Below are 26,197 nucleotides of genomic sequence, written 5' to 3'. Positions count from 1 at the left end.
AAGTCCAGGGACCAAAAGAGACGAGATTTCTTTTACAAGAAATCCTCAGGGAGCGTAGAAGCTCATTTCCCCTTGTTCTTCAGTGCCATCTGCTCCATCTCTACCAAGTCTCCAAGCTCGGGTCAAGTAGGCGGCATGTTTTAGTTGACTTTGAGCATCTTGGAAATACTTTGCCATTTGTAGTATCTTCTCTCAAAATTTGTTGCTACACGTGGTTAAGAAATTGCTTGTTCTTTGGCCCCAAATAACTGATATGGTCATTTCTTAGGCATGTTTAGCATCCAGGACAGACTGCGCATGACCTCCTGCAGCAAGGCATACTGATGGAAAACTATAGCAGGAAAGTTCACTGTCTTAATATTTAGAGCCAAATCACCTGGGTTCTGCCAACCCACTGCCGTTGGTCTAGCATTGTCTTTGTGTCTTAAAGTAGAAGTTAACATGCATCTTCTAGTGCAGAGATGATGAGGCTGTAGACTCCTAGCCAAGTTCTTGGGAATAGAGGGAAATGAGAAGAGGGAAAACACTTGTGTCTGTCATTGCAAAAAGAACTGAGGAACAAAGGAGACTCTCAGTCATTGGCTCTGGCTCAAGATCAAAGCTTGGAGGTAGCTGTGGTTTTCTGAACTTAGTTGAAAAGCAGAAGAAAGAGACTATTTTACCATACTGATAGCACTGAGAGATGCTTCCAAAGATCCAAACTGCAGAAAAAGAGTAATGCCCAAGGATGCAAGCTTTCTTTTAATCCTGATATTCCCCTGGTGGGACAAGGGGGAGAGGCTGATGGGATTTGAATGTCATGTAGATGAGAAGGGAGATTGGGCTCTATTGGCTCTATGGCTTCAAAGGGACAAAGAGCAAATACACCCACAACTTCCTATCTGGTTGAGGTAGGGTCAGGAGAGGCTGCAGGACAGGGAAGGGGCTATTTCTTCATTGAGTTGTGTGTTCAATGGAAACGTGATGGGAAGAAAGGAGAGTTCAGTTGAAGCCTAGAACATGAAATTGAGCTTTCTAACTAATAGCTAAAGGGGAAGCTCCGCAGACCGTTTCACTGCAGCAAGCTACAGCAAAACAATGCAGACAAAGAGAAAGGAGTTAAATCTGCCTTTATACTCAGCTGAGCTAAAGTTTGAGTAATTGTAGAGTCACAGCTTTCTCATGGACATGTAGCTCTCTCAATTGTAAATGACAATAACTGAGGAGATTCTCAATGAGAAAAGCCTTCTGTGGTGTGATTCTTTTTGCCCAGAAGTCACATCAACCTTCTGTTTGTTCACAAATACCTCACTATGTCACTCACTTACCACAGAGCCTGGTAAGTAAAATAAATCTCTGGGACTGATAGGTTAAGAAGCACTAGATAGACTTACTAGCAGTAGTTGAAGCAACTATTTATGAAGCTTACTGAGTTGATAAACATGTCCTTGTTTTGAGAGTTCTGCAGTTCAGGAGTACAGTTGGTGTATAAAATATGTCTCTCTGGGAATGCCTTGCATACCTCAGGATTCTGGCTATCTGCAGGAAACAAGAAGGGCTGAACTAACCCAAGAATGACTGTTTCTTTTAATCTGCCTTTCCATCCTGAGGCACATTTTTACAGGTTAGCATGCTGGTATTTCACTGTGGCTTCAGCAAGCACTGATGGCAGATGGCATATTGGCTTGTCCAGGAGAAGGACTAACAACACATGAAACTGTTTTCTACAGCCAGTGGAGGTGCAGGAAAAAAGACCTCCATAGATGTTCATGCTAATAACTCACAAACAATTTAACCAACCAATAGGAAGGTTAGGGTAAATTCATCAGGCAAATATTATTCAACCATCTGAAGAACGGCTTGACTAATGAAAAGGTTATTTGTGAATAATTCCAGAAGGATGGTAACGCGTTGGAAAAAGTACAGAGAAGAGATACTGGACTGATTAAAAGACTAGAAAATGTGCCCTGCAGTGAAAGACTCCAGGAGATCAATCTGCTCAGACAAAGAGCAGGTGAAAGGCTGACTCGACTGCAATCTCTGTACACCTATATAAAAACAGAGTTTTGGTAATGGAGAGATCTTTATACTGGCAGACAAAGAAATAAGTAACGTTAGGAAAGTGAAATTAGATAAATCTTGACTAAAAACAAAACAAAACAAAAGGCTTGTGGATTTCTCCATTTGCTGGTATTTCTTAAAGAAAGGAAGAAAAAATCCCTGAAAGTTTTTTCTGTCTTTCCAAGTAAAAGCGATTTGGTGTGACCTTGCAGTTTATGGTATGCAGCTGCTCAAACTAATAATGACCCTGGCTTCTTCTTCATCTTGCTTTGTAATCTCTGAACCAGCGAGCAAGTTACTTGATACAGATAGGAGAAGTTAAGGGCTGAACATACTGGTACAGTGTTCGTCAGTGTTATTCAGCAAGCACTGCTATGTTTGTAATGACTGAGGGGAAAGAGGTAGACTGGAAATCAGGGCACCTGAGGCCCACTGAAGTCAATGGAGTGACTGCCAGTGACAACATCACCTTGCACAAATCACTTAGAATTAGGTCTGTGAGATAGACCTTCACTCCCTTTGTTCTTAAACAAGCCAAATCCTCTTTGCACGTAGCTTTCCCCTTGCCCTGCCTATTTTCTTTGCCTTCCATCAATGAAAGGAACTTAGTACTATCTCAGGAAGGGTTTGTGACTCAGTAATGATTGAACAGAGCTTTAGGATCCTCTTCTGTGAGATTAGGTCTATGTTTGCGTGATCCCACTCACTTATTCTCTTGCACAAAATGGGGGGAGGCATTTGCATCCTCAGATCTGGCAGCTATTGCAATAACAACTTTAAAAATAGATTTTGACAGAGAATTTAAAAACTCAACTTTAAAGGCTAAAACAGGGATTAGACAAGGCTGCTTGATCTGCTAATTCACAAGGAAATGAAATGTTCCCTCAGTCATGACCGTGCATTGCTTGCTGAATAGGGTCAACGCATGAAGAAATCCCAGCTCCATGTAACTAAAAATGTGCCACGCTTCTGGTGGCCAAATGCAAAGCCACTCTTTGGGTCATGGGATAATATCATAAGGGTTTGGTTCGATTTACTCTTTTAAGCATGGAGGTTTTCATATCAGTGAACAAGTTACTTCAGCAAATCAGTTCAGCCTCCACCCCATCAGCAGATTTCACATCTCAAATCATAACAAAAACTGCCGGAAGGGAAATAGGCCCACTGCCCAGCTGCCTTTCTTTGCATATCTACTTGAAACCAATCTTGCAGAAAGCTCTTAGCCTCTAGACTCTACACTAGTTGGAGCTGAAATAAATATGAATGAACAATGGCTGGGATGCTCCAGAACTGATAGTCAGTTGGTAATGTGGTAATGTGGTTGTACTGAGATGAGAGGGACTGGTGCAGACAGAAGCTTTGTGTGTATGGATTCCTTTGACAGTGGGCTTCCTTTGCTGAAGAATAATAATTCCTTGTACTTCTCTAAAGCTTTCTTTTCAAAGATTTCCAACTTTTTTATCTATGGGAAGATAAAACTGTCTTTATCTTCAAGCTGTCAAGAGATAGAGAGAAAATAAACTGAGACTGCTCAGAATGATTGCCTAATGCGGGATCTTTAACAAGAAGACCTAAATGGTCCCGAACCAACCTATAGCTAATGGAAAGAGATATGATTTCATCTGCTCTCTGGAGTGACACATCCCCCCACAGATGACTATCATAGTTGACGAGACTCCAAGCATTTGAAGGAGCAGAGTGGGGAGCTACTTGATCCACTCTGCTAAACTGAGGTTGCAGCAAGGTTATGGAGGATTACACACTCTGCCCATCCAGGAACATCACCGACTGCAAATTGTTCCCTTTCTTATGCAAAAAAATAAGAATCACTGAAATGGCCTTTGCTTATTCGTGTATTTCAGACTGTTGGCACTTTTTGCAAAGCATTTCTAGGACTGAGACAAGGAAGCCAAGAATGGCAACTGGCAGATCTACTTCAAAAGGTTAAATGTAAAATTACATCTGACTGAATGAACCTGGGAGGCCTGCAGTAATTCAGTGTCTAAGCCTCGGGATTGTATTGCAAGGGGTACAGCTGCATGTGATATGAACACAGAAGCCAACATTAATCCCCTATTTCTAAACTTGCCTCTGACTCTCACGTTACCAAAGCCCTTGCATACATCATTTACTCTTTCTACCTCACTGCTCTTTGCAGAGCAGAAAGTAGTTATTTCACTTCACGAGGTGATTTCAGTGCTTACTATGGAGTAGGTGACCTTCCATCCTAGTTCCACTTGCTAGTGGAAGGGTACTGGCCTCGCAGCCTTGGCCTCCCAAATGCCTGCTGACACGCTCACTTCCACTCACAGCTAAGCACATCTGATCGAGGGACCACACAGCTCCTTATACCCTCAGCTCCTTATAGGCTGAACTCATTGCTGCTGTGCCTCAGCACTTTTGCACAGAGCCAACAGCAAAACCTCTGAGAATCAATTGGCAGTAAAGTTAGGGTGGAATTCAGATACAACATTTCAGGGGTGTGCACGCTGGAGCGTTGCTTACACTAAATCTCTCACAGCCCACAAAGTCACTGATATCAAACTGGAACAGGCTGCCCAGAGTGGTTGTGGAGTCGTCTTCTCTGGAGATACTAAAAACCCACCTGGATGCTTTGCTGTGTAGCGTACCCTCAGGAACTTGCTTTAGCAGGGAGGCTGGAGTAGATGATCTACAGAGGTCCCTTCCAATCTCTATATGATTCTGTGATTCTGTGAAGTCACAGATTCTGTGAAGTCACAGAATCACAGAATGACCCGGGTTGGAAGGGACCTCAAGGATCATGAAGCTCCAACCCCCCTGCCTGGCAGGGCCACCAAACTTCCATGTTTACTAGATCAGGTTTCCCATCCAACCTGGCCCTGAACACCTCCAGGGAAAATACTAACATACTTAATGGGAAGAGGGAAGCAAATGGCAGGGAGGCATAAATGGTGATTTTTTAACTTTTCCAATGGAGGAGATTCCAACAACCTTCTCTGAAAGGCTGTCCTCATGTCTTTCCTGAGAAGGACCACTCGGAGCCCAAACCAGGAGAGAGCCACCCCATGCATTCATAGCAGCTGGGGATATAAGATGTCATTGTGGCTGAAGAACAGACCAGGATTCTTGTCAAGGTACCAGTTAGTCACTGGGCTCAGTGTTCTCTGAAGACAACACAGTGCTGGATTCTGACTTCACATTAAAAAAAAAAAGGAAGAAACCACCATAAAAAGCTTCAACAGGAGGTATTTTCCATAGGCAGAGCTAAAACAAACAAACAAACAAACATGGAAATTGTCTTTTCTTGGATGAAAGTCTATAACCCAGGATTTCTATGTAAATAATATGAGTTTTTTGTGGGGTTTTTTTTGTTTTTTTTTTGTTTTTTTATTTTTTTTTTTAAAGACAGCACAACGTGTTTATTCTTTTCCTTATCGTTCTGTCCTTCCTGTCCACTTTTCTCCTTTGCTGTCTCAGAAAAAAGAGGGCAAAAGGAAAGCTGACAATAAAGCCTGCATCCTGCAGGTTTCTGAAGAGAGCACAATGCTCTTTGTAGGAAGCTTTTTGAACAAAGGGCTGTGAGCAGCTCCACGTCTTGACATTTGACGTGTTGAACTCTCTCCTTCTGTAGTTCTGGTGTTCTTTGGGGAAATACATTTGCCCCTTAAGTGCCGCAATTATTAATCCAGGTATGTAATCAGAGCTGAATAGAGCCACTATGTGAAGCGTGACTGTTCTCTTAACGTATGACTGGGAATATTCACAAAAAGTATAAAGAAGGCATGACCTTCATGTTCCTGTGTAGCTGCGGTCCTGATTCTGTTCACTAAAGGTGAATTGATCAGCACGAGACTTTCACTGTGACAGGTGAGTTGTTACAGAAGGTTTTTATTCCCCCCTGCTTTCCCATTTTATTTCATGAAAAATACATTGGTTATAAAATGTCTGGAATGGATCCTGAGCTACATATGGAAGCGGATTCCTTGCCAGCGCCGGATGCTACCGTAACATGTACGTCACCATGCCTTTCTCAGTTGGTGACTACTAGTTTGCAAAGTTTGGGTGAGCATGGAGTGATTTTACCAGACATGAGTGAGATGCTCTGTAAAAGCAGTCGTATGGTGTTTGAGGTTTGTCTTTGTATCTGGCTCTACATTCAAGTACACCTCCTCCCAAGCTGTTGTTTCCTACTCTGCACATAAAACTTCCATCCGCTTAGCTTGAATTTTGGTTTTTGCTGTGAAGGGCCTTACAGATATGAGACGTGATTGCCTAGAGAGGGCAGGGAGATAACCCCAGTTGTAGAGTTACATTTTTCAGTGTTAGCTTTCTGGGTTTGCCCTTTTAAGATATGACAGTTGTATACAAGTGGAAGTAATTTAGCCCTGGAGGGGTGAAATTCTTTTTTAAGCTCTTCATGTAATCTTAGTTTGTTATTGCAAAACGATCTCTAACCAGGAGCAACTGGGTCGAATCTGATGCTGAATTATAAATAGCCAGAAATCCTGGGGCAGTCTTCGGCAGCGCTGGAGTGGTTGCCAGATGCAATTGGTGTCAGATGCAAGTCTAAGTTGAATTTAGCCTGCCTTTCACCTACAGGTATCACAGACAGGAGGGCAGCTGGAGAGGTCTTTTGCAGACTGTCCTGCGAGGGGAGGGTCAGCAATACCAGGATACTGGTGTAGATGACCATATGTTGGTGGTACCCTACCAAACTAGTGGCTGTAAAAGTAAAAAGTAGAAGATGGCCTCTGACTACAAGAAGTAAAAGGCTGGAACTGGAAAGAGAGAAGTGCAATGATTGCCTCCGGCTGTTCAGCAGCTCAAAAAACCCTGAGAATTCATTTAGCTCTGCAGACACTTTAAATACAAATTTACTCCCTCTCCAGTAAATCCTTCTGTTTTACTGCTTGCATGAAGCACTGAGACAATCTTTTTGCATACCAGCATGAGGTCACTACAGACAGCTCAATACTGGAGTATGTGCACTGTTCAATGGGAGCATCACGACTGCAAAATGATGCAAGAGAATTTTTGTACTGGGGAAGTGGTGAGATGTGGATCTGTTCACTTACCCAGAGCCAGGTCATCAGAAGCTGGTGAAAGGGAGGACTGGGAACACCAACCCACCTGTCTTCTCCTACTATGTCTAGAGTATGGACTGTGTTGTGTGAGGGTATGGAATGTGTGGACGGCTCAGGACAGCTATAGACGAGATCTTCATCATATATCCATACATATCTCTTATCAACCATCATGGTTAGAAAGAACAGTTTTTCCTGTAAAGGTGAAATTGGAGCCTATGTTGTAAGAGTTGGTGGAAAAAAGGAAGTTGCAGTGTTTTTCTGGTTCCTTTGGGTAGGGCAACTTCTGATGAAAACATATGATTCAATCTAGTTTTGTTTTGTGGGCAGCTGAAGCAGATTTTATCTATCTAGCAATGTGGAGAAATATCTTGTTCTTTGTTAAGAAAGGAATATTTCCAGCCAGATAGCTTGAGCTACCTTTAAATCACTTGGTTAAGTAGTTTAGCAGCATCAAAGAGTTTAGCATGGGCTAAAAGGTGACAAATCAAACAAAATCAACAAATTCCTTACAACAGGCCACCTACGAGTAATTCTTTTGTGCTAATCTTATTGACCAAATGGAATGTCTCTCCTCCGCAGGATACTGTCTTCATAACTGAGTATGTCAGAGGACAATGCCAGGTGGCCAGTGCCTATGAAACAGCGAGGGAAGACAATCATTTTCCAGAGATAGTGCAATTGTCACAGCACACTTTCTGTGCATCAAGACTTTATATTGGGTGTCTTTAGGTAAAATGAGTCTAGAAAGACTACAGCAGATGAAGAAAGTTTAGGGCACTAGCTAGAGATGGTTGTGTATCTATGGCTTCAAACATTGTGTATCTATGGCTTCAAACGGATTTCTACACAGGCCTTGCTGCACCTCATTTCTAGCACTTGTCCCTTTATTTTTTTTAAAGTATTAATCTCATGTCTAGCTCAAACTTGAGCTAAGCAGACAGAAGGGAATGGAACACTACCATGCTTCTTTTTGGCTTTTTTTTTTTCCTCTCTACTATCCCATCAGATAGAAGTGACTGATTGATTTCAGTGGCACAAGTACATAGAAAAAGGAGTGGTGATGCCTTCAGTGCTTGCAGCAATGCAGCCCCAGGGCCTTCTCAGCCCAAGGGTCTTACATCAGTCAGCCATCAAATGACACAACACTGCAAATGTATGTCCCTCTCCTCCTTCCCACCTCTCCACCCCATACAGAATTCATCGATGTTCCTTCTCCAAATTGCCCAGCGGTGCAGTGTTACCAGACATGGACAGACAGACATCATATAGCCAGGTACAGCTCATAAGCAGTTCACTAAAGAGCTGGCTGGGATAAGGGAGGGAACTGCTGTGGGTGTATTGTTCCAGTCCCATCATTTCCCAAAACACTGAATGAAATAATAACTTGTTTATAATGATGCATGACATCATAGCAATGCTACATAGCAGAACTTGAGAAACAGCTTTGAACCTTATGACCTTCTTTCAAGTGAGAAAGTCTCTGTGGAGGCCGTGGCATGCAGGAAGCCCTCTATCCTTCTTCTAGTTCTCCAGAAGAAAATAACTTTTTTTCCAGAATTAAAGAAAAAATAGGTAGCCCACTTCCATTTGCCACATTTGAACCTGGTGCATTTCTTTTCCCAGAGAGCTGCCTGCTCCAGCTTAAAGCTCAAGAAGCCTCTCTTGCCACAAAGTGATAGGAGTTACACACACACCTATCAGATTTTTGGCACAGAAGGCACTTGTCCAGGCACTTGAACTTCTCCTACTATAAGGTACAGGAGGAAAATAATCCATCAGTGTCACGCACCTTCACACTGCGTACTTATTTTCTCCACTCACCTTTACCTATCCTGCTTAAAAGCAACCGGTTCACAGCTGTGCTTTTGATACACTCTTTCTTTGCCACAATACCACAGCACAGATTCCTTTGTGCTAAATTGCAACCAATCCCACCTTAATCTGATGATGCCCTAGGTATGCTACCTGTTTGAATTTCATCTGTTTCTAAGCAATAGGAAGTGTTTGCTAACTAGTTATATCTTGTGTTCTCCTATTTTACAAGGTAGTAAAACCAAAAGCAATCTGAAGTTGAGAAGAAAAGAAGAAAAGCCAAAACAGATAAGAAGATGTACTTTAGAGATGTAATCCAATGTATCTGTCACTCCATCTTCCCCTTTGGCAGCCTCTTCTTCCAAAGAAAGGAATAAAGGCTTCAGTATTAGTGTGGATGGCATGTATGCGGGACTAAAAAGTCTCAGGACTGGGCCCTGCTGATGACTTAAGCTGCTCTGCATACAAAATACCATGCCTGGAAGTTAAAAGCCTTGCTCTGCTGGCCCAAAAAGGGAAGATTTTTTTAGAGACTTGCTAAAAACAACCTTCGATCAGCTGTACAAGCGTAGACAATGTTGTCTTTAGTGTCCCAGATGGTCCCAGCTGTTGGCATAAGCAATGACAATGACATTCATTTCTTTGCGTGAGACTTACCACACATAACCCATGTGAGTCCAATTTTTCAGCTGCCTGCTGACGAGAAGAGAAACGCACCCAGAGAAAAGCTGTTCTTGAGGCCCACAGGATCCCAGATCCTGTGGAAAAAGTCACAATGGGGAGGATTAGCCGCATGATCACTTCCGGCTACTATCTAATTTTATCTGTGTATCACTGATACCGAACGTCATTCTTTCTATCATGAAAACCTTTCGACAAATAGGACTAAAAATAAAGAGCCCGGAGTTGGCACGAACTGTGCGACATGGGCTCTAATTTGTATAGCAGGAACTATAATCACTCTGAGACGTGCCCAAGCCCTCGGGCATCCCACGGGATTTCAGTCACTTGTTTACAAGGTGTTTTGATTTGCAGCTGTTTGGCTACTGTGGCATTTCAAGAGGGGGCGGTTTGAAAGGATGTTGTTGCTCTGGAGGTCGGGATTGGGAAATAGGTATTGAAAAATCACACAAGAAAACAGGCGAGTGCCGTCTTTGTTCTTCCCCCTTCACATGTGAATGACGTCAGTGCTGGAGAAAGGAGCTCCAGGAACAGATTCAGAGACCGGTGCACTGGTGAGAATCGGCAGGGAACAGGTACAACCCTGAAAACAGTCATACATTGACCTACCACATACGTGAGCCCCATATCTGACTTGGGGGAACTGAGTTCTCAGGGTGAGAAGAGAGACACACAAGCCCATTGGTTTTTTGGCTTTTCAGTTTGCAAGTTTGCCAGCAAACACTGTGATACTGTGACACGGACACCTCTAAGAACTGGGCTAAAAGCCACTGCCAGCTCACTTCAAACCAGCCACAAACAAGCCAGCAGCTGAAATGGATTTGGTCACTGGCTTAAAGTGATTTAGCAATCAGACAGCTCTTTCCACCGTTCTGGGTCTCCTGACCCGAACAGTTCCTCTTTCAGAGCTGCATTAAGCTAATGCCCACTTTCTTCTGGGCCCTCTTAGGATAATGGATTCAGATATGCAGAAAGAATGTAAAAACCCTTTTGTTATCTGGGATGAGTGATTTGCACTGTTTTGCCCGTGTTTGTTTAGCAGCACGGACAGCAAGAAGCCCGCTAAGTTGTAACCAGCTGAGGAAAAGAAAGCAAGAAGGAGGAGAAAATAGCTTGGCTGTTTTACAACTATGTTCACCGAGCTGTGTGCATTTTTGGCTTAGTTAGCTGTTTGCCTGTTTCTTGTGGGTAACCAGGAAGGACTGGTGGAGCTTTTCCCAGGCTCTACAGTGTTATTCTCATTTCCAGCATTCGGTTTTTACACGCGTTAGTTGACGGTAACTCATATAAAAATGCAGAACCGATATGGGATATTTCCTTTGCAAACATTTAGCCCTCTGTCCCTCTCTCCTCAGCTCTGATGTTTCCCAGTGATGATTTACTTGAAGTGCTGTGCACACACGAGGAAGCATCACCTCTGCTGGCCCTGGATACCAGTCCTTGCCTGTCCTGTGTGTGCCAGCAACCTGACCACGCTTCCTTGGCAAAGAGCAGCAACCTTTTCAGCTCCTGGTGGTACCAGAGAATTCACCATGGAATATACAGCATAAAAATGGAAAAGAAAATGTGTTAGCCTATAACACAACCAATTGTTGTTGTTCTAGCTGGGGGAAAAGACAAAAGTGTTTGATTCTGAGTGACACTGATCGGTTTGGCACCAGCAGCTTCTCCACTGGAGACATGAGTGACTTCTCTTTAAGCAAGTGTCAGAATGATCTAGGCTGGCATTACAGTTCATCACACTTCTTGCTTTCTGTAGGCAAAGTGGAAGGAAAGATTTGCATTTTCCTTGCACACGCCATCAAAGATCCTCACATACATGACTTAATGTAGCCGACACAGGGGATCTGTGACAGAGCCGGGCTCAGAAATCCTGACCCTCCCCTCCAGCCAGCACATCTCTTCCCCATGGTTAGTTAGCACGGACTACTGCCAGCGGGGATGTGCTACACTGTCACCCTCTCCCATACAAACCTGGTTTAGGCTCCCTGCTTTTCACCCATAGCAATGGGAAACTCAGCAGAAGCGGCTGCTAGAAAGGAAGTTGGAGGTTGCTGAAGTCTATTCTAATCCACGGCGTCTATATTTATGCAGCCCTTGTCACAGCAGAGCAGGGAAAATGTCACTGGAACAGTTTTATTGTTGCCAGCAGGAGGAGGTTTGGAGAGAGGCGGCACAACCTCTATTTGATGATGTGTTTGTACAAATGTTTAACTTGCTATTTCTCTTAAAAATCATCTTTAATGTCGATTTACATTCCTGGCAGCGCAGTCAGGAGGTTGGCAGTTCCACCGCTCTTCAGCCTGTGCTCCCAGTGAAGCACTAACACAGAGCACTGCCTCACGGCACTCACGTTTTTTCACTGAACGCCTGCAAGTTCTCACTCTGATATTCATGGGCAGATGATGCGACGGCTCCACTTGTATTTAGAAGGCCAGATAGTACGGTTCGACACGTTGCATCATTAAGAGGTGCATTGGGAACTGCTCGATTGGAAACAATGTGTGCAGGAGCTCAATGTGCTGCGGGTGACACTGCTTTCCTCACAGTGCCGCCCTGCTCTGTGGGCTGAGCCACACACCAAGTTAAGCACACACCATGGTACCTTCCAGGCCGCTTTCCACCCAGCACATCACGCTGTGGTGCCTATGGCCCTGCTAACTGTTCGCTGCTCGAGGACTCCAACCCTCCTCACACCGCCCGACTAAGCGCTGTGTGAGGGAGGAGCACCCACGGCCCGACCCGCCGCACCGCCCTCACAGCGCCACAGCCCCGCCCCGCCGACACGCAATGGCCGCGCCCCCTCCCCGCGGCCCGGAACCATTTCTGCTCGGGCTCCGGGGCACCGTGGCGTTATGTTCCTCACGGCGGCGGCTCGTGAGTGGAGCGGGCGGGGAGCGGCGGAGGGTGCGGGATGGGGCGGGCACGGTGTGAGCTCGGTGTGAGCTCGGTGTGAGCTCGAGTCGCGGTGCGGGCTGTTGTTGCCGTGACCTGCCCTTCAGGACGGGCCCAGGCCGCACCGCTGACCCCGCAGCAGGACCGTGCCTCCCATTGGGCCGTGCGGCATTGGGGAACTCTAATATGAGTGCTGCATTTAAAGGAAATGACACTAAACATATTTGTTTTCTTTTTCTTCCCCCTCCTCCCCCACCCTGTATTATTCATGCTGCACAATAACAGTGGCCAAGAGCAAATCTAAGTAAGTGACGTTTTCTTTACCATTTCTGCTACGTTCTGTGTGAGTATTCAGCATTGTGCAGCCTGAGAAGCTGCAATGTGTTACATCTCCTGGGTGCTTTTTATGTACGAACCTGCCCTCAAAAGAGCCACGTTCCATGTCCAGGGGGATTCCTCTGTTACAGAATGGCTGTGCAATTGTCCATCCTTGACACTAAGGATTTCCAAGTATATATGTGATAGCAAAGGCTGCAGTTGGACAGGTTACTACACAAAGATGAACGCAGCAAAGCCAGGTGTTTCCTTGAGGTGAAAATGGTAGTAGCGTAGTGACTTGTTTGCCCCATCTTTTGCGTGGACTTCCTTACACATAACTTGCTTACACATCTTACAGTACTTACACTTCCACACTCCCTGTTTTTATCTCTGCATCCTGGTGATGTTCCACTGTTTTTTGCTGCCTGTGCTCCTCATTACATCTCTTCTTTGGGTAGTACGTCCTACAAAGTGAGGTGTATTGTTCAGAAAGGACTTGGCCTGAAACATGCGGTGCAAAAGAGTTTCAACATGTGGTCGTACTGATACCACTGATTCCCCCAGAAAGGGGAAACTCTGCACACGGGCTTTGAGGAAGTGGGTGAGGAAGAAGGGAAGGAGGCCGTGTGGTTACTGAGGCTACACATCATAGCTCTGGTGGTGTGCGGGAAAGGGCATTCACTGGGGATGGTCCATAAGTGATGTTTGGTCAGTTGGTCTTAGGGAATCCACTGTTTTTCTATTTATTTTTAAATCCCAGTAAATTAAATTGTAAAGGTGGAAAGGGAAGGCTCAGGAGAGGACAAGCAAGGAAGGATGGGTGTCTGTCCAAAGGTAATTCTGACCAGACGTTTGGTGCTGGAAGCAGAAAGATGGAGGGAAGTGAACTGAGTGCCCATGCACAGAGCTGTATTTAACCCTTTACTGCAGTGGAAGATGAAGACATAATTTACAGACTGGTTAAAGGCTTTGACCATCCTTTAGAAGTGCAGAAGATGCCTTTTGTTTCTGGGAAGTCTTGCAGGTCTTGGAAGGCTGACAGGGTGAGGGCCTGGGGCTGCTTTCTCAGCCCCCTCTGCCCTGCTGCCATGGGCTGCCAGCCTGCTCCATACAGTCTTTCTGTAGGGTAAAGGTCTGCTGGTGGCTGGGCTGATGTCAAGTCCTGCTCCATGGGAGAGAGATGCAGGGTGCTGGGGGGCTCTGCTTCTCCTTTTTGTGTGCCTCTTGTTCCATTCTGTCTCCTCGGTTCCTCTCTGCATGTGGAAGTGATAGTTTGAGGTACGGTGTTATCCACAATCTATCATCATCATCCTTCCTTTCTTGCCATTATCATTTAAGATGCAGTGACTCAACTGTGTGTTTATTTCTTATTTTTTTTTCTTTTCTGCTTTTTTTTCCCCCTCTTCTTCCCCCTCACTCTTTACCCTGTTTGATGGAGGAACTACTTTACTCTGATCAGAACTAATCAGGAGTTGTAGAGTTAAACTTGAAGGTAGAATTTAAGGTTTGTAGGGTGGTTGGTTTTTTTTTCTGTTACAATAAGGTTAGCATATGGTTTTAAAGCTCCCATCCTAAATATCCGTGAATGGAATGAAATATCTTAATGTGCCAGATTGCTTATCCAAAGAGCATTGCCATGACAGTGCCACGAGAGACATGGGGGGCCGCTGCTGTGTGCTGTGCATTGACCTAGAGATATCCCCTGTGACTTCAGGTACATCCTGGTGAGGATGAAGAGCGCTGCAGAGACTGGCTACTGTTTCAATGTCAGGAGGCTCCGACTGCAGGAGAAGCTGGTCCTGCTGAGATACGATCCCATTGGTAAGTGTCTGGGGTTGCAGTTGGCCTGCTTTGTATTAACAGCTCTGGCTGTCTGGGGTAAAAGGTTTGACTGCAGCAGGATTTTTCCAATCTAAGCAGAATGTGTCATAACACGTTTGATATTCACATGACTGTACGGTTGCTGTTCTTCGTGACATTCCAGTGGGAAGTAAACATTATTCTCATTTTACAGATGGTGGCACCAAAACAAAGTCATGACTTGCCCAGCACATCAGAGTCTTTGACAGCCGTGCCACATGTCAGTGGCAAAACAAAGTGACACAGGAGTTCTTTCATTCTGTGTCTTTGTGTGGTTTGCTAGGCAGTTACCTCTAACATGCAACATGCTTCAATAGGAAAGTTCTGTTCAGCTGCCGTGGGTACTCCAGACAATAAATGTTGGCCATCACTTCCAAAATAGATTTTTTCTTTTAAAGAGATAAGCACAAGTTCTTCCTCCTCCACGAATGATACCACTCTGCAGATGATGACTTGTGGGTTCTCTTCTGTTGCTCTGGTCCTCATAGATATTCTCAGTTTAAGAAGCTGATTTGGCAGGGGTTAGAATACTTGCCAAGAAGCCTTTTACTCACCAGGTTTTTAAAGGTGACAGAGCTCGAACTTCTAGATGAGCAAACAGTCTGCAGCTAACGTTAAAATGATTGATTTGGGTAAACTCAGAAAGTAAACCAGACAGGGCTAGAAATGGCATGGGAGAGTTGCTGCAGAAAAGTATTGAATTAAGTCTGGAATAAACAACGTATTGAGCTTTTCTAAGTAAATGATGTAATTATGGCTGGTAGTTACGTGGTTCAGGCTTATTTTATTTTATTTTTTTACATAATTTGACATTTTTGTTGGATGACGAACCTCGTCATGCCCAGATCTAACAGACCAGGAGCTTAATGGCGAGTGAGAAACTAAGGGGGAAGCAGTACGCACTCATCCATGTACTTGTGCTGGATGGAGGTTGTGGCTTTCCTGAATCTCATACTAAAAGAGAAGAAGAGATTGCAGGAGTTATTCCTTAAATAAGAGGACTTCAGAAGTAGGAATGCTAACTTGAACATTGTGCAAAGTGAACCTCCAGAAACTTTGCAACTTGCAGAACTGCGAAAAGATTGGAGAGCTCAGGCAAAGTAGTGCTTGTTTTGCAGAACGTGTAGTGGTATGTTGTTGAAGTAAGAAATTGGAAGTAATTAAGGAGAAAAAGCTCTGCTCTTTGTAGTCTGTAGCAGAGCACAAGTGAGAAATTGATGTGAGAAAGTGCCTGCATGTGTGAAGGGAAGCAAATCAGAGTCTAGATAGCAACGCACATCAGGAACATGTTAGGAAGCATTTTCACTTGGCATGCATTATCACCTTATGTTTTGTTCTTCTCAGGAACCTGGGACCTCCACAGAATGAAGCTTTTAGTGAAGTAGTGGCGGTAGTGCCCAAGTTTCACTACCTCATAAGCGCAACAGCAGAGTGTTACTAAGTTGGAGCATTTCTTAAAGCGAAACTTCTAGGCGGAAGAAGCGATTCTGTTACTGGGTGGATTGTTCTTGCATTGCTTTCAAAGGAATGAACGTAATGAAGTGTAATGAGAACAGCGGTGCTTTTCAAATGGCATTGTAGAGCTTTGTTTGGATTCTCTTTTAATCGTGCATTCGCTGTGCTTAAGGTGTAGCTGAACTGACTTTGCTGAGGTCCACATCAGGTGCCGGAGGGTCCCATTCACTTCTCAGCTGATGTGTGAGCATGACTTAGATGCAGCTTGTCACCCGTAGTTGTTTGGGCTCTGAAGCCAGAGAGTAGTAGAAAGCAGCAAAGAGCCTATTTTAGTCCCCGCATCAAACAGCTGTGACTCAGAATAGTCGCACAAAGCAGCTGGTGAATATTTTCAGCCGCTTAAATCCCGATACTTATTTTCACAGAGGTAAAACAGACCTCTTGGGAGCTAAAAATTACATGCGGTAAAGCAAAAACACTACTAAACTTCAACAAGAGTTGGTTAACAGCAGCAACGTGCCAGTCACAGTTCATTTAAGCAGCAAAGCCAGCTAGGAGAGAGGGATGTAGGTCTGTTTAATAGTATCTTAAGGCTTCAGCGTTCTTAATAGATTCTTTTTTTTCTCTGTAGCGAAACAACGTGTCCTCTTCACAGAGAAGAGAAAGATCCGCTCTCTCTGAACAATGAGTGGACTTAATTTATGCAGAGGAGAGGATGGTTCGGGGGGGAGGACAGGGTGAATGCTGATTCAGAAGTCCTGCACCATGGGCTGAAAAGAGAGGAAATGAACTGGGATCACCGTCTCCTGTGATTTGAAGGCCATTGTGAAGAAAACAATGTAGAGAGAGAAAATTATTAATGTCTGAACATAGATCATCGCAGTAACATTTATTTATCTTTTGAGTTATTTTTACAGTACTCAATTAAAAAAAAAATATGGCAGATCCCATTGTCTGTGTTTTCCATTATGAAAGAGGCTGTAATCTTCAAAGGAACTATTGTTTTATAAGGCAATAAAAATTAACATTTTCCACAGCGGGAATTCAATGGCAGCATTGCAAGTTTTTCTAACCTACCAGCCGCAGATTGAACAGTAGTGACCATGAAGTGGTGTCATTCCTTGGAGGGTAGCACTGCAGCAGCTCCTTCTTAGGTTAGGAAGCAGCAGTGGGCAGCGGGTGGGACAAGATGTGCTTTTGGGTAATCTGTGACCAGGGCTAATAGGGCGGCATTATTCCAAGTCAGGTAAGTAGGCCAGTGCTTCAACTTGGGGTTTTTGTCAGGCATGAAGAAAGCAGATTATCACATCAGTTCTCTGGTTTGTTCTCTGACAGATTTTGTTGGCAGGTTTTCTCCTTTAGCTCTTTCATGTAGGTTGTACAGCTACATGGTGTGTATCGGAGTTGGGCTCAGTAGCACTGTCAGCCCCCTGCCACTGTGAGGGACCCGGTTCATGCTGCAGCTCCCATCCAGGGCACACAGGAAGGGGTGTCAGAGCTCAGTACCCAGAGCTGTGCGATGAGCTGCAGGCTGGGGAGGAGCTGACCCCAGACACTCAGTGAGCCTAGTGCTCACGACAACTGACCTCACTGCTCGCAACTGAGAACTGAAGTCACAATCTCAAAGCTTCATTTCTGGCATCACATATCAGAAGGTCTGATTAAAGTCATGTAAAAATGTACCAGGAGCACATTACACTCCTGATGCATTGCTGTGAACTTTGTGTACATTCCATAGTAGGTTGTATGGGATGGCAGTAGCCCAAGGGTGATGTGTGGGGCTGGACAGACCTCCTGTGCTGCGTTTGAAAGATAACCACCCCAGCCCCATCTTTACTGCTGCAGAACAGGAACTAATAGGATTTCTCAAATAAGCAGAGACTTTCCTGGCCTTTCCAGTCAGTGGAGGGGAACATCTGTGCAGTCAGGAGAATAATGCTGTCTGGGATAAGATAAAATCAGTACATCGAGCTAGACAATATCAATTAGAAAAGGTCCTGAGGCAAGTCCTTCCTGTAAGGATATGAAGATTGTGTCCCTGATGCCTGGACGCTCACTGATGCAATGTAGTTAGACTTCCTGACCATTTCCTCCACGGGCAGCTCAGGATAGTGAGCCAGGTAGAAGGCCAGTGCTCCCACAAAACTGTCTCCAGCTCCCTAGAATAAAACAACAAACAAGTTTAAGTGTGCTCCTACGGGGAAACAATTCAAACACATTTACTGGAAAGGCAGCAGTTGTAGCTCTGACTGCAGGAGTCAGGAAATAGTACAGGAGTTGAGTTCAATTCACTTTTCTACGCATAGGAAATGCAGTTCTAAACTAATACCACACTCCAAACCCGACGTTTTTATTGAGGTACGTGCTGTAATACGGCTTGAAGAAAAGACAGGCCAGTGCGCCACAGCTCAGCAGAAGTGCTGCTATAAGCACTGCTTTTGAAACTTCCTGTTGTTGGAATGTTGATTCTGATTTCTCAACCTGGATGTTTCATTAAAGCTATTTTTCTCTTATTTAACTTATTCATAAAGGGCAGTGGTAGAACAGACACAGAAAAGGGGGTGGGGGAAAGCCATGTGGCTTGTGGTGTCTGTCCATTTCCTAGTTGATGCCTTCAGACTCTAGCTATTTTTCATTAAGAAGGTCCCACTGACAAAGGTCTGCTGTATCTGGTCATGTAAACCAATGTTATTCCTGGGGTGTGCTTTGCCACCTGTGCTGAGTCACCTTGGGCTCTGGCAGCTCTTCAGCTGCCTGTCGTCTTTGCTGGGAGCTGCCACCAGTTCTGCTCTGACCAACGGGGAATGACAACTGTTTGCCTCCCGAATGCTTTTTAACAATAATTCTTGTTTCGTTCTGTAGTGTTGAACAACTGGCGAGATGAATCACTTTGAACTTAATTTGCACGTGCCATCCCAGTGTCCCCCCCTCTGCTGAAAGCTCACCCTTCCATCCCCCAGAGCTGGCCTGATTTCTCAGGCCACACTGATAACAGCTCTTGGTGGCGTGAAGCTGCTCTCAGGTCCCTTCACTTGAATCATACTTTTATCTCAGCAAAGTGTTGTTGCACTGTACACGCTGGTGCTATCTGTCTTATTTGAGGGCCAGCATAAGGACCATCTCCCCCGAGGGTTTGCTGCTGTAGTTCTAATAAACCCTTCTGAGGACACAGAGGCCACCAGAGTCACGGGATGAGAGCAAAGGGCCTGGAAAAAAGCAATTAAGATAGCCGAGCAAAACTTCTAACTGGAAATTACAGATAGGAAGTAATTTTCCAATTTTCATTTCTAGTGGTTCTCACAATTAAGCTCATACTTAACCACAGAATCAGCTGCATGTAATATCTCTCTCCACAAAAAATACCATTTCCACAGCAATCTGTTAGAAGCAGCTGACGGCGCAGAGAAGCACGGCAGTTATGGGGAGCCTTGACGTAGGTGAGCGCAGGTATATGGGTTGCCCACGCCTGTGCCGTGCCGCTCTCTGCTTGCCCGTACCTGCGCAGCAGTTGTTTGTGCTGTCCCAGCCAGGAAACTCCCTGCTTAACACCCTGCCTGGCCTGAATTCTGCCCTCGCCTTTGCAGTGGGGCACAATGCAGGGAGTCGCCTGGCAAACGGCACCTTGGTAAGTGCAGCGTGCAGCTGTGGCAGCAGCTGTTTCAACAGTTCTGTGTTGCTGAACAGACCGGGGGCCAGGGAGTGTTTTTATCACGGTCTGCCAGTCTTTTGTCTCTGCCCTGCTTCCCACAGCGCTCTCACAATGTCAGGTGGAGCAGTAACAGGTGACTGCTAGTTAAGCATTGCCAGTATCTTTTGTCTGATACATAATACAAAAATCTCTGGCCCATCCCAGAGTTTATAATCTAATCAGCACATGATTAATTATTAAAGCTACCCTGGCACCGCTGTTACAGACAGAAGTCGTATTTCTACGAGCAGACCAGTTGTGCTGCAGTGCTCGCAGGAAGACCTTGTCATTGGTACATGAAATATTTCTCATGCAGTTGATTGTTTCATAATGTAAGTGGCCAGGTATTATTTCAATGAGGAACACTCAGTCTGTCTGGTGTCAAACGGCACAAACTACACGTGGCAGCAGCACAGGATGGAACATTGTCTTTCTGATCATTATTATTAGTGGAGATAACGAAACACCAACCCCCAAAAAGAATAATTGCAAGAATATTGTTTTTGAAAATGACCAGTGAGGTGCATTTATTGTGCCCAGCGACAACACACAAACATGGGACCTGTAATGTTTTACATTCCTCAGTATTCATATGCCAGGAATCCTAATACACTGCAGACTTTGAGATAGTTCTCATATCCTTGAGTGCCCGGAGTCAATTCATCCCATAATTACAAAAATAGAACTTACTTGAGCTTTTTGTAAAGCAGGGGATGCCGCTTTGTATGTAATAAAACCAATAACTAGATCATCAAATTGGGCTGATACAGTGTGGCCGGTTCTAAAATGCAAATGCTGCGGCCTCCACTGAGCCTTATGGTTTTGCAGCAGTTTTAAAAACCCATTTATATTCTGAGCCACGAGTCTGGAAGCCCCTTGTTTTCCTGTGCGTCTGGAAAAGGGCATTTTTTTTTATTACAATCCAGCACTGACTGAGATTCTGTGCCTCTAGAGAAGAGAAAACCCACGGAAACACTTCTATTTATACCTTAGCTTTTGTTAGCCCCGATTTGTCAGAAGCTGGTTCACAACTTTAGTGTAACTATTTTTATATGATGCTACCCCGAGAAGCTTTTTATAGAAATTGCTTTGTAAGTGGAAACTATACATTGTTCAAGGGTATTTCCAGCAAGTAAAGCCTTTTTCAATCAGTCGTGCCCAGAATGATAGGATGCATTTCACTTATACAATGAGATGACTTCTTCACCAAAAATATTTGGAGGCCGAGGTGCAATAACTGCAGTTCCTAGTGTTGCTGCTCTGCCTTTTTGCTGCATGACCCTGTGGTTACCCCCCACCCTCCTACCCTGTCCTGAGGAAGAGTAATGGCAGCAACACAGGAATCACCACAGCTGTTGGCTCCTGGAGCCCTGATCTTGGACCTTCCTCGGGTGGTTTTCAAGTCGCAGCCAGGTACACCGTACATGTCTGCCATCACTTCATTGAATTTAAGACATTGTAAGAGTGCGTTGCCAAGCCCTAAAAGGGACAACATGTTGTACAGCAAAACAGCAGATCCGTCAGGCTTGCCTGTAACTCAAAACTCTTCATTCAGTGAATAAATCAACAGCAAAGGCTGTAAAAACTGCACTCTAACATATGATCTTATGGTTTCCTAGGAGCATTCACAGCAGTGCACAAACCAATGCAGCCTGAAGATTACACTGATTTAGTGTAACCCAACTAAAGAGCCGTACAGAGGTGCCCAGCTCTGTTGAAGGCCTTGGAGAATTCCTGTCTTATTTATATCACTCTGCAACACTGCAGCACTGGATTATGCTGTGGGTGTTACCCCTCTGTGTCACATCTGCTCAGCACTCCTTAATGGGTGCACCACTACCTGCCCTGCACCTGAATGACAGATGTAACACAAAGATACCATCAGGAAAGACCCACACATCTCTAAAACTTTAAGAATCTGAAAATTGCAAAGAGCTTTTCCACTCACACAGTTATTGCTGTATCTCTGCGTGGAGTTCTGAGCTGGAACAAAAAGATAAAAAGTCCTTAAAATGGAACCACTACATTTTGTAATTAAAAAACAGTAACAAATGAGCTTGAAGCAAACAGCAGGGCTCCCCTTTTTAGATTTTCTGCTGTAATGGTGCAGATTGAGCTCAGCAAAGCTGCTTGTGTTGAGGTGAAAGGAGAAGTACGAGGAGAAGCAGACTGTGCCTCAGACTTGTAGGGTCTGGATCCATGACCGTGTTACTGTGCTTAATCTGTGTACTGGTAGCTGAGCATTTCTGCAGTCTTGTCAGGAAGACAAGCTTCAATATGTTACCCTGAGCCAAAGAAAAAGACAGCGAGCCAATCCCTGGCAGTGCTGCAGACCCCTTTCTGTCTTCCTGCCCTCCCAAGCACACACTGACACCAGCTGATGTGGCCTGTGCCCTCTCCCGACCATGGGGAATGGCTGTGCCACCCCGCACTGTGCCCCACTTCCCATTAGCCATGTGCAGAACGGCTGCCATCAGCCACTGCTTCGAAGTCACAGGAGGTGTGAGCTAACACATTTTAACTGACATTTACTCAAGGTTGACAGTGCACTCTTAATTCCAGTGATTCAGCCTGCAGTTTCAGAGCAGGCCAAAGCCAAGCCACATTTGTGCTGTTGCTGAAAGGCTCAATCCCTGCTCATGTTTTTATCCTTGCCTACATCAGACGTAGCTTCGGTGCAGCCAGGCAGTGAGGCAGGCCATCCCTCCCACTCTGTTGTGAACTGGGCCAGCCAGCACTGACTGGGAAGCATTAGTTTGCACCCAGCCCAGCAAGCCACTGCACTACCACATTACAGCCAATGCAAAGGAGAAAGAGGTGAGAAACTCTCAGCAGCTGCCTGATCTTGGATCTGCTCAAGCCAACTGTGAAACCTCACCCTCGGTCAACACAAAGCAATTCATTAACTAACTCAGTTGTGTATCCAAGTCCCAGAGCTCTGGCTCCATGTCCAAGCAGGAAAAGCTGCCTGGCCTGCTCCCTGCTGTACCCTGTGGGCTCAGACTGAGCAGTGAGGAACGACCCCGCTTCCTTTCTGTATAATTTCCAGACTCTGTTCTGGGAAGCTGTGGGAAGGAGCAATCTCTGCCTTTCTTGTGTTCATGTTGTGTTGCACTTGCATAGCCATTGCACAGGGAAAACTTCTCCCTCACTCACTCAAGCTGAGTAAGGGCAGCAGGCCATCTAGTCCTTCACATGCCTTCCGACCTTCGAGGTAACTGAACAGCACCCACTGGAGCCTATCAGTTGGGAAATATCAAAACCAAAGCACACCACACAGTGCTCCACATCAGCTGTCAGGAATTTTTACCCACTTCCTGACAGATTTCCTGATGGTTCATTAACAGTGATTAATCAGCCTGACCGTTAACCCCCTGCATTCCTGAGAGATTAATCTTGATACAAGGCCTCCTGCATATATTTTCTTTCCTTTCTGTTACATCCTACATTTAGTTACTCGCTGTTACTAAAAAGATCAGAGACAAGCATTCAAGATGCATGAATTCCTCTGGAAAGTTATCTGGTTTGTGGTGAATGTTGGAAATAAAACATCCAACATTCACAACTCTATTTGTCATCTAAAAAGCAGAGCTGAAAGTATCTAGAGATCTAGTAAGAGCAGACAGTCCTGCTCAGCGTGTTCAGAGGCCCTGCACAGCATCTGTTCTGAAGGTCAGTGGTATGGCTTGCATGTCTCGTGACAGAAAATGAACTGAAGTCAAGATGGAGATTTTAGGGACACCCACTTGGACACACCTGTGAGCTGAAATCTGAGCTCTGGATCTTGTATGGGTTGCAGTGGGAGACCCACAGTTTACACATGCTTTGAAAATGAGGCACTGTTTGGGAACCCAAGTTGCCCAAAGCTCTACTAGGTGCTCAGACAGGACTGGAACAGAGGAGCTCCTGCCTCGCAGAGAAGTACCACAGGTATCCCAGCATATCACTCAGCGCTGGGAAGAAAATTATTCTGTGTCACATGCTAACTCCAGAAAGCCAACAAAGTATTCACCCGCAGGGAGCACTCTGTCTTCTGAATCATCAAAACAATTCAGTGTGATAATGATGCTCATATAAACTCCTTTCAACTCTGGATAGCATTAATGGGAGGTGACAAATTCCATCACTACCAAATGGAGTAAGCACACCAAGGCAGGAACCCACACTCCCTCATCACAACAATAGTTCTGCATTGCAGACCCTGTGAGATTCCCATCCACCCAACCATTCACCACTACTATCATTCCAGCACCCCAAGCGATACAGATACTTTGTTAAGGAGTGTTTCAATGTAGGATACATTATGGATTACATTTTCATTCTAAACTTCCACTACCTTTTTGTCTTGTTTCTTCCTTGTTCTCACACTATATGATCTGTGACCTCCTTTCATTTGAACTAAAAGTTTATGCCTAGCAGACAAACTTGAAAACAGCAGAGGAAATACTCCATAAGTGCTTTTTTCTTTCTCTCGAGTACGTATAGGAAACTTATGACATATAAAACACACTATTGGAAAACTCTTATTACACTTCAGCTCAATCCAAATCTCTCCAGCGGCACTGTTGCAGAGAACAGCATGTATACCAAGATGTGTCAACACCAGGGACGCACACAGACATTGCTGCTAACAGAGATAAACCACTCTTTCAGCTGAGTATGCTACAGGAGCTGCAGATACTTTTCCCAGAGTTTGAGCTTGGATGGAATCAAAGAGTTGTGGTTGAAGCTCAGCACTAAATATAGCAGCTTCTCGGGATGGAGGTTGATTCGCACTCCTCAGACTGGTTTATCAAGCCCCAACAACACACAGCTACTCTCCTACTCTAATCACAAGCTCCACTTTTATCACTTCCTTGAGAAGTACTTCACTCCCTTCATTATTCACGTCACACTCGTGCCAACTTGCAATTCCTCCCTAACAAAGCTCAAACTCGGGTGCTAATTCACAAATTTCATTTAATGAACAAATAAAATTAGAGCCCAGGCCCTGCCCAGAATACATTCTGGCAGTGAGCTTCCCCACGGAGCTCCCCAGCCAGGAGGGAGCTGACAAAATTGTGAGCAGCTGTGTTACCCGGTGTCACATCAGGGGCTGACCTGGCTCTAGGACCCCACCATCTGACAGCCAGGTCAGAGGGGGAAACCTCGCAGGGCAATTTCACTAGCCACATGAGCTTTTTTCTTCTCCGAGACTGTGAGAAAATGCCAAAATACTCGTAGTGATCCCATGTAATCTGACGAGATGTACTCAGAATGACAAAACTGCCATCTCGCCTGGAATTGATCAAAAAAACATTCTCTTTTTGCACGAAAGCTCCATATGCTCGAATGCCTCTTTCAAAACCACAGTATCTAGCCTTTGTTGGCTGGCCACTGCTCCCGCCTACCTCTGAACTACATATCCTGGAAAAAAAAACCAAACCCAAAACTTGAGGAGTTTTTTTGTCTGATCTCACTCTAGCATTGTCCTCCTGCCAGCTCCCCACATATTTTTCCGACTGAGCTTGCCTCAGCTTTCTTGTAGTTGCATCTCCTCACTGGAAGTCAGCAAGATGTGACCTACAAGTCACAACTGCTTGCTCCAGAACTTTGTTCCTTGTTACCCACTCCACTGTCCTTCACATATGGGGCACATGTACAGAAAAAAAGGGGCTCCCAGCTCACTCATGGCACCATGTTCCCTGTAGAATGGGAATGGGATCGTAGGTACCAGTAATGTGGCTCAAACTTCCAGAGACCTTCCTATCTTTTTCCCTGTATTTCTATTTGTACTTTCAAATTACTAGAAATGACAAACCTTAAAGCCACTTGGGCAAGTGGCAAACACTGTTGCCAGATCTTGGGAATATGCTTTTCTCCATCTGAGTTGTTCTAGAACAGCTAATTTTATATCTAGACGTCTATCTGCACATATAAAAACACAAAACAAAGCCTCAAGGAAAGTGACAACACGCTGATTCAACACACTGCCATAGATTATTGCCATCACTCACCAAAACTTATGTTTTTAGCTCCCTTCCATTTGCCTGGTTGAAGCTATGAAAGCATTCTGTCCATGGGACAGGCTATAAAGGATAGATTCCTTTACTCCTGATAAGAAAGAAATGCGGCATTTTCTGTGGTTAGTATGTGCAAAAGCAAGAAGCATGATTTCCCCATTACTCTCATTTCTCTGTTCTTGTTCTCTTGAAAACCTAATTATGCAATATTACCAATCCAACGCAACCCTTTCTGGTTTATGTAGTGACCAAAATTACCAGAGAAAACTGTTGGGGAAATCAGGTCTCAGTTCGGTACCGCCATTACTGCAATTGGCGTTTCTTGGTAATTAGGTAGGACAAACTGGAGCTGGGTTTGCCTTCCCTCTCAACACAAT

The 26,197-nt window shown here is 44.8% G+C and overlaps 3 protein-coding genes across 4 annotated transcripts in view; 1 reads left to right on the top strand and 2 right to left on the bottom strand.

Moving 5' to 3' along the window:
- LOC107311139 overlaps nucleotides 1-14,530 on the bottom strand; it is a 101,345-nt gene extending 86,815 nt beyond the window's left edge. The window contains exons 1-2 of one of the 2 annotated variants that reach the window (XM_032443618.1): nucleotides 12,914-14,530; nucleotides 9,579-9,679 (exon numbers count right to left, since the gene is read on the bottom strand). The gene's annotated coding sequence lies outside the window, so the exon portion shown is untranslated. The remainder of the gene's footprint in view (nucleotides 1-9,578; nucleotides 9,680-12,913) is intronic. The other variant, XM_032443619.1, reaches the window with a different exon arrangement.
- Nucleotides 12,362-17,075, top strand: MRPL33 (mitochondrial ribosomal protein L33). The gene is made up of 4 exons (XM_015857420.2): nucleotides 12,362-12,479; nucleotides 12,783-12,801; nucleotides 14,530-14,636; nucleotides 16,762-17,075. Exons 1-4 carry the CDS (start codon nucleotides 12,458-12,460, stop codon nucleotides 16,809-16,811), a joined length of 198 nt encoding a protein of 65 aa, XP_015712906.1. The 5' UTR covers nucleotides 12,362-12,457; the 3' UTR covers nucleotides 16,812-17,075.
- Nucleotides 17,005-26,197, bottom strand: part of RBKS (ribokinase) — a 66,174-nt gene continuing 56,981 nt past the window's right edge. The window contains exon 8 of the mRNA XM_015857414.1: nucleotides 17,005-18,289. Within this exon, the coding sequence (XP_015712900.1) occupies nucleotides 18,116-18,289 (174 nt within the window). The 3' untranslated portion in view covers nucleotides 17,005-18,115. The remainder of the gene's footprint in view (nucleotides 18,290-26,197) is intronic.

The sequence above is a fragment of the Coturnix japonica genome, chromosome 3 (genome assembly GCF_001577835.2).
Source record: "Coturnix japonica isolate 7356 chromosome 3, Coturnix japonica 2.1, whole genome shotgun sequence".
Lineage (NCBI taxonomy): Eukaryota > Metazoa > Chordata > Aves > Galliformes > Phasianidae > Coturnix > Coturnix japonica.
Note: the sequence above shows the minus strand (reverse complement) of the source record. Positions and strands in the feature narration are given on the sequence as shown.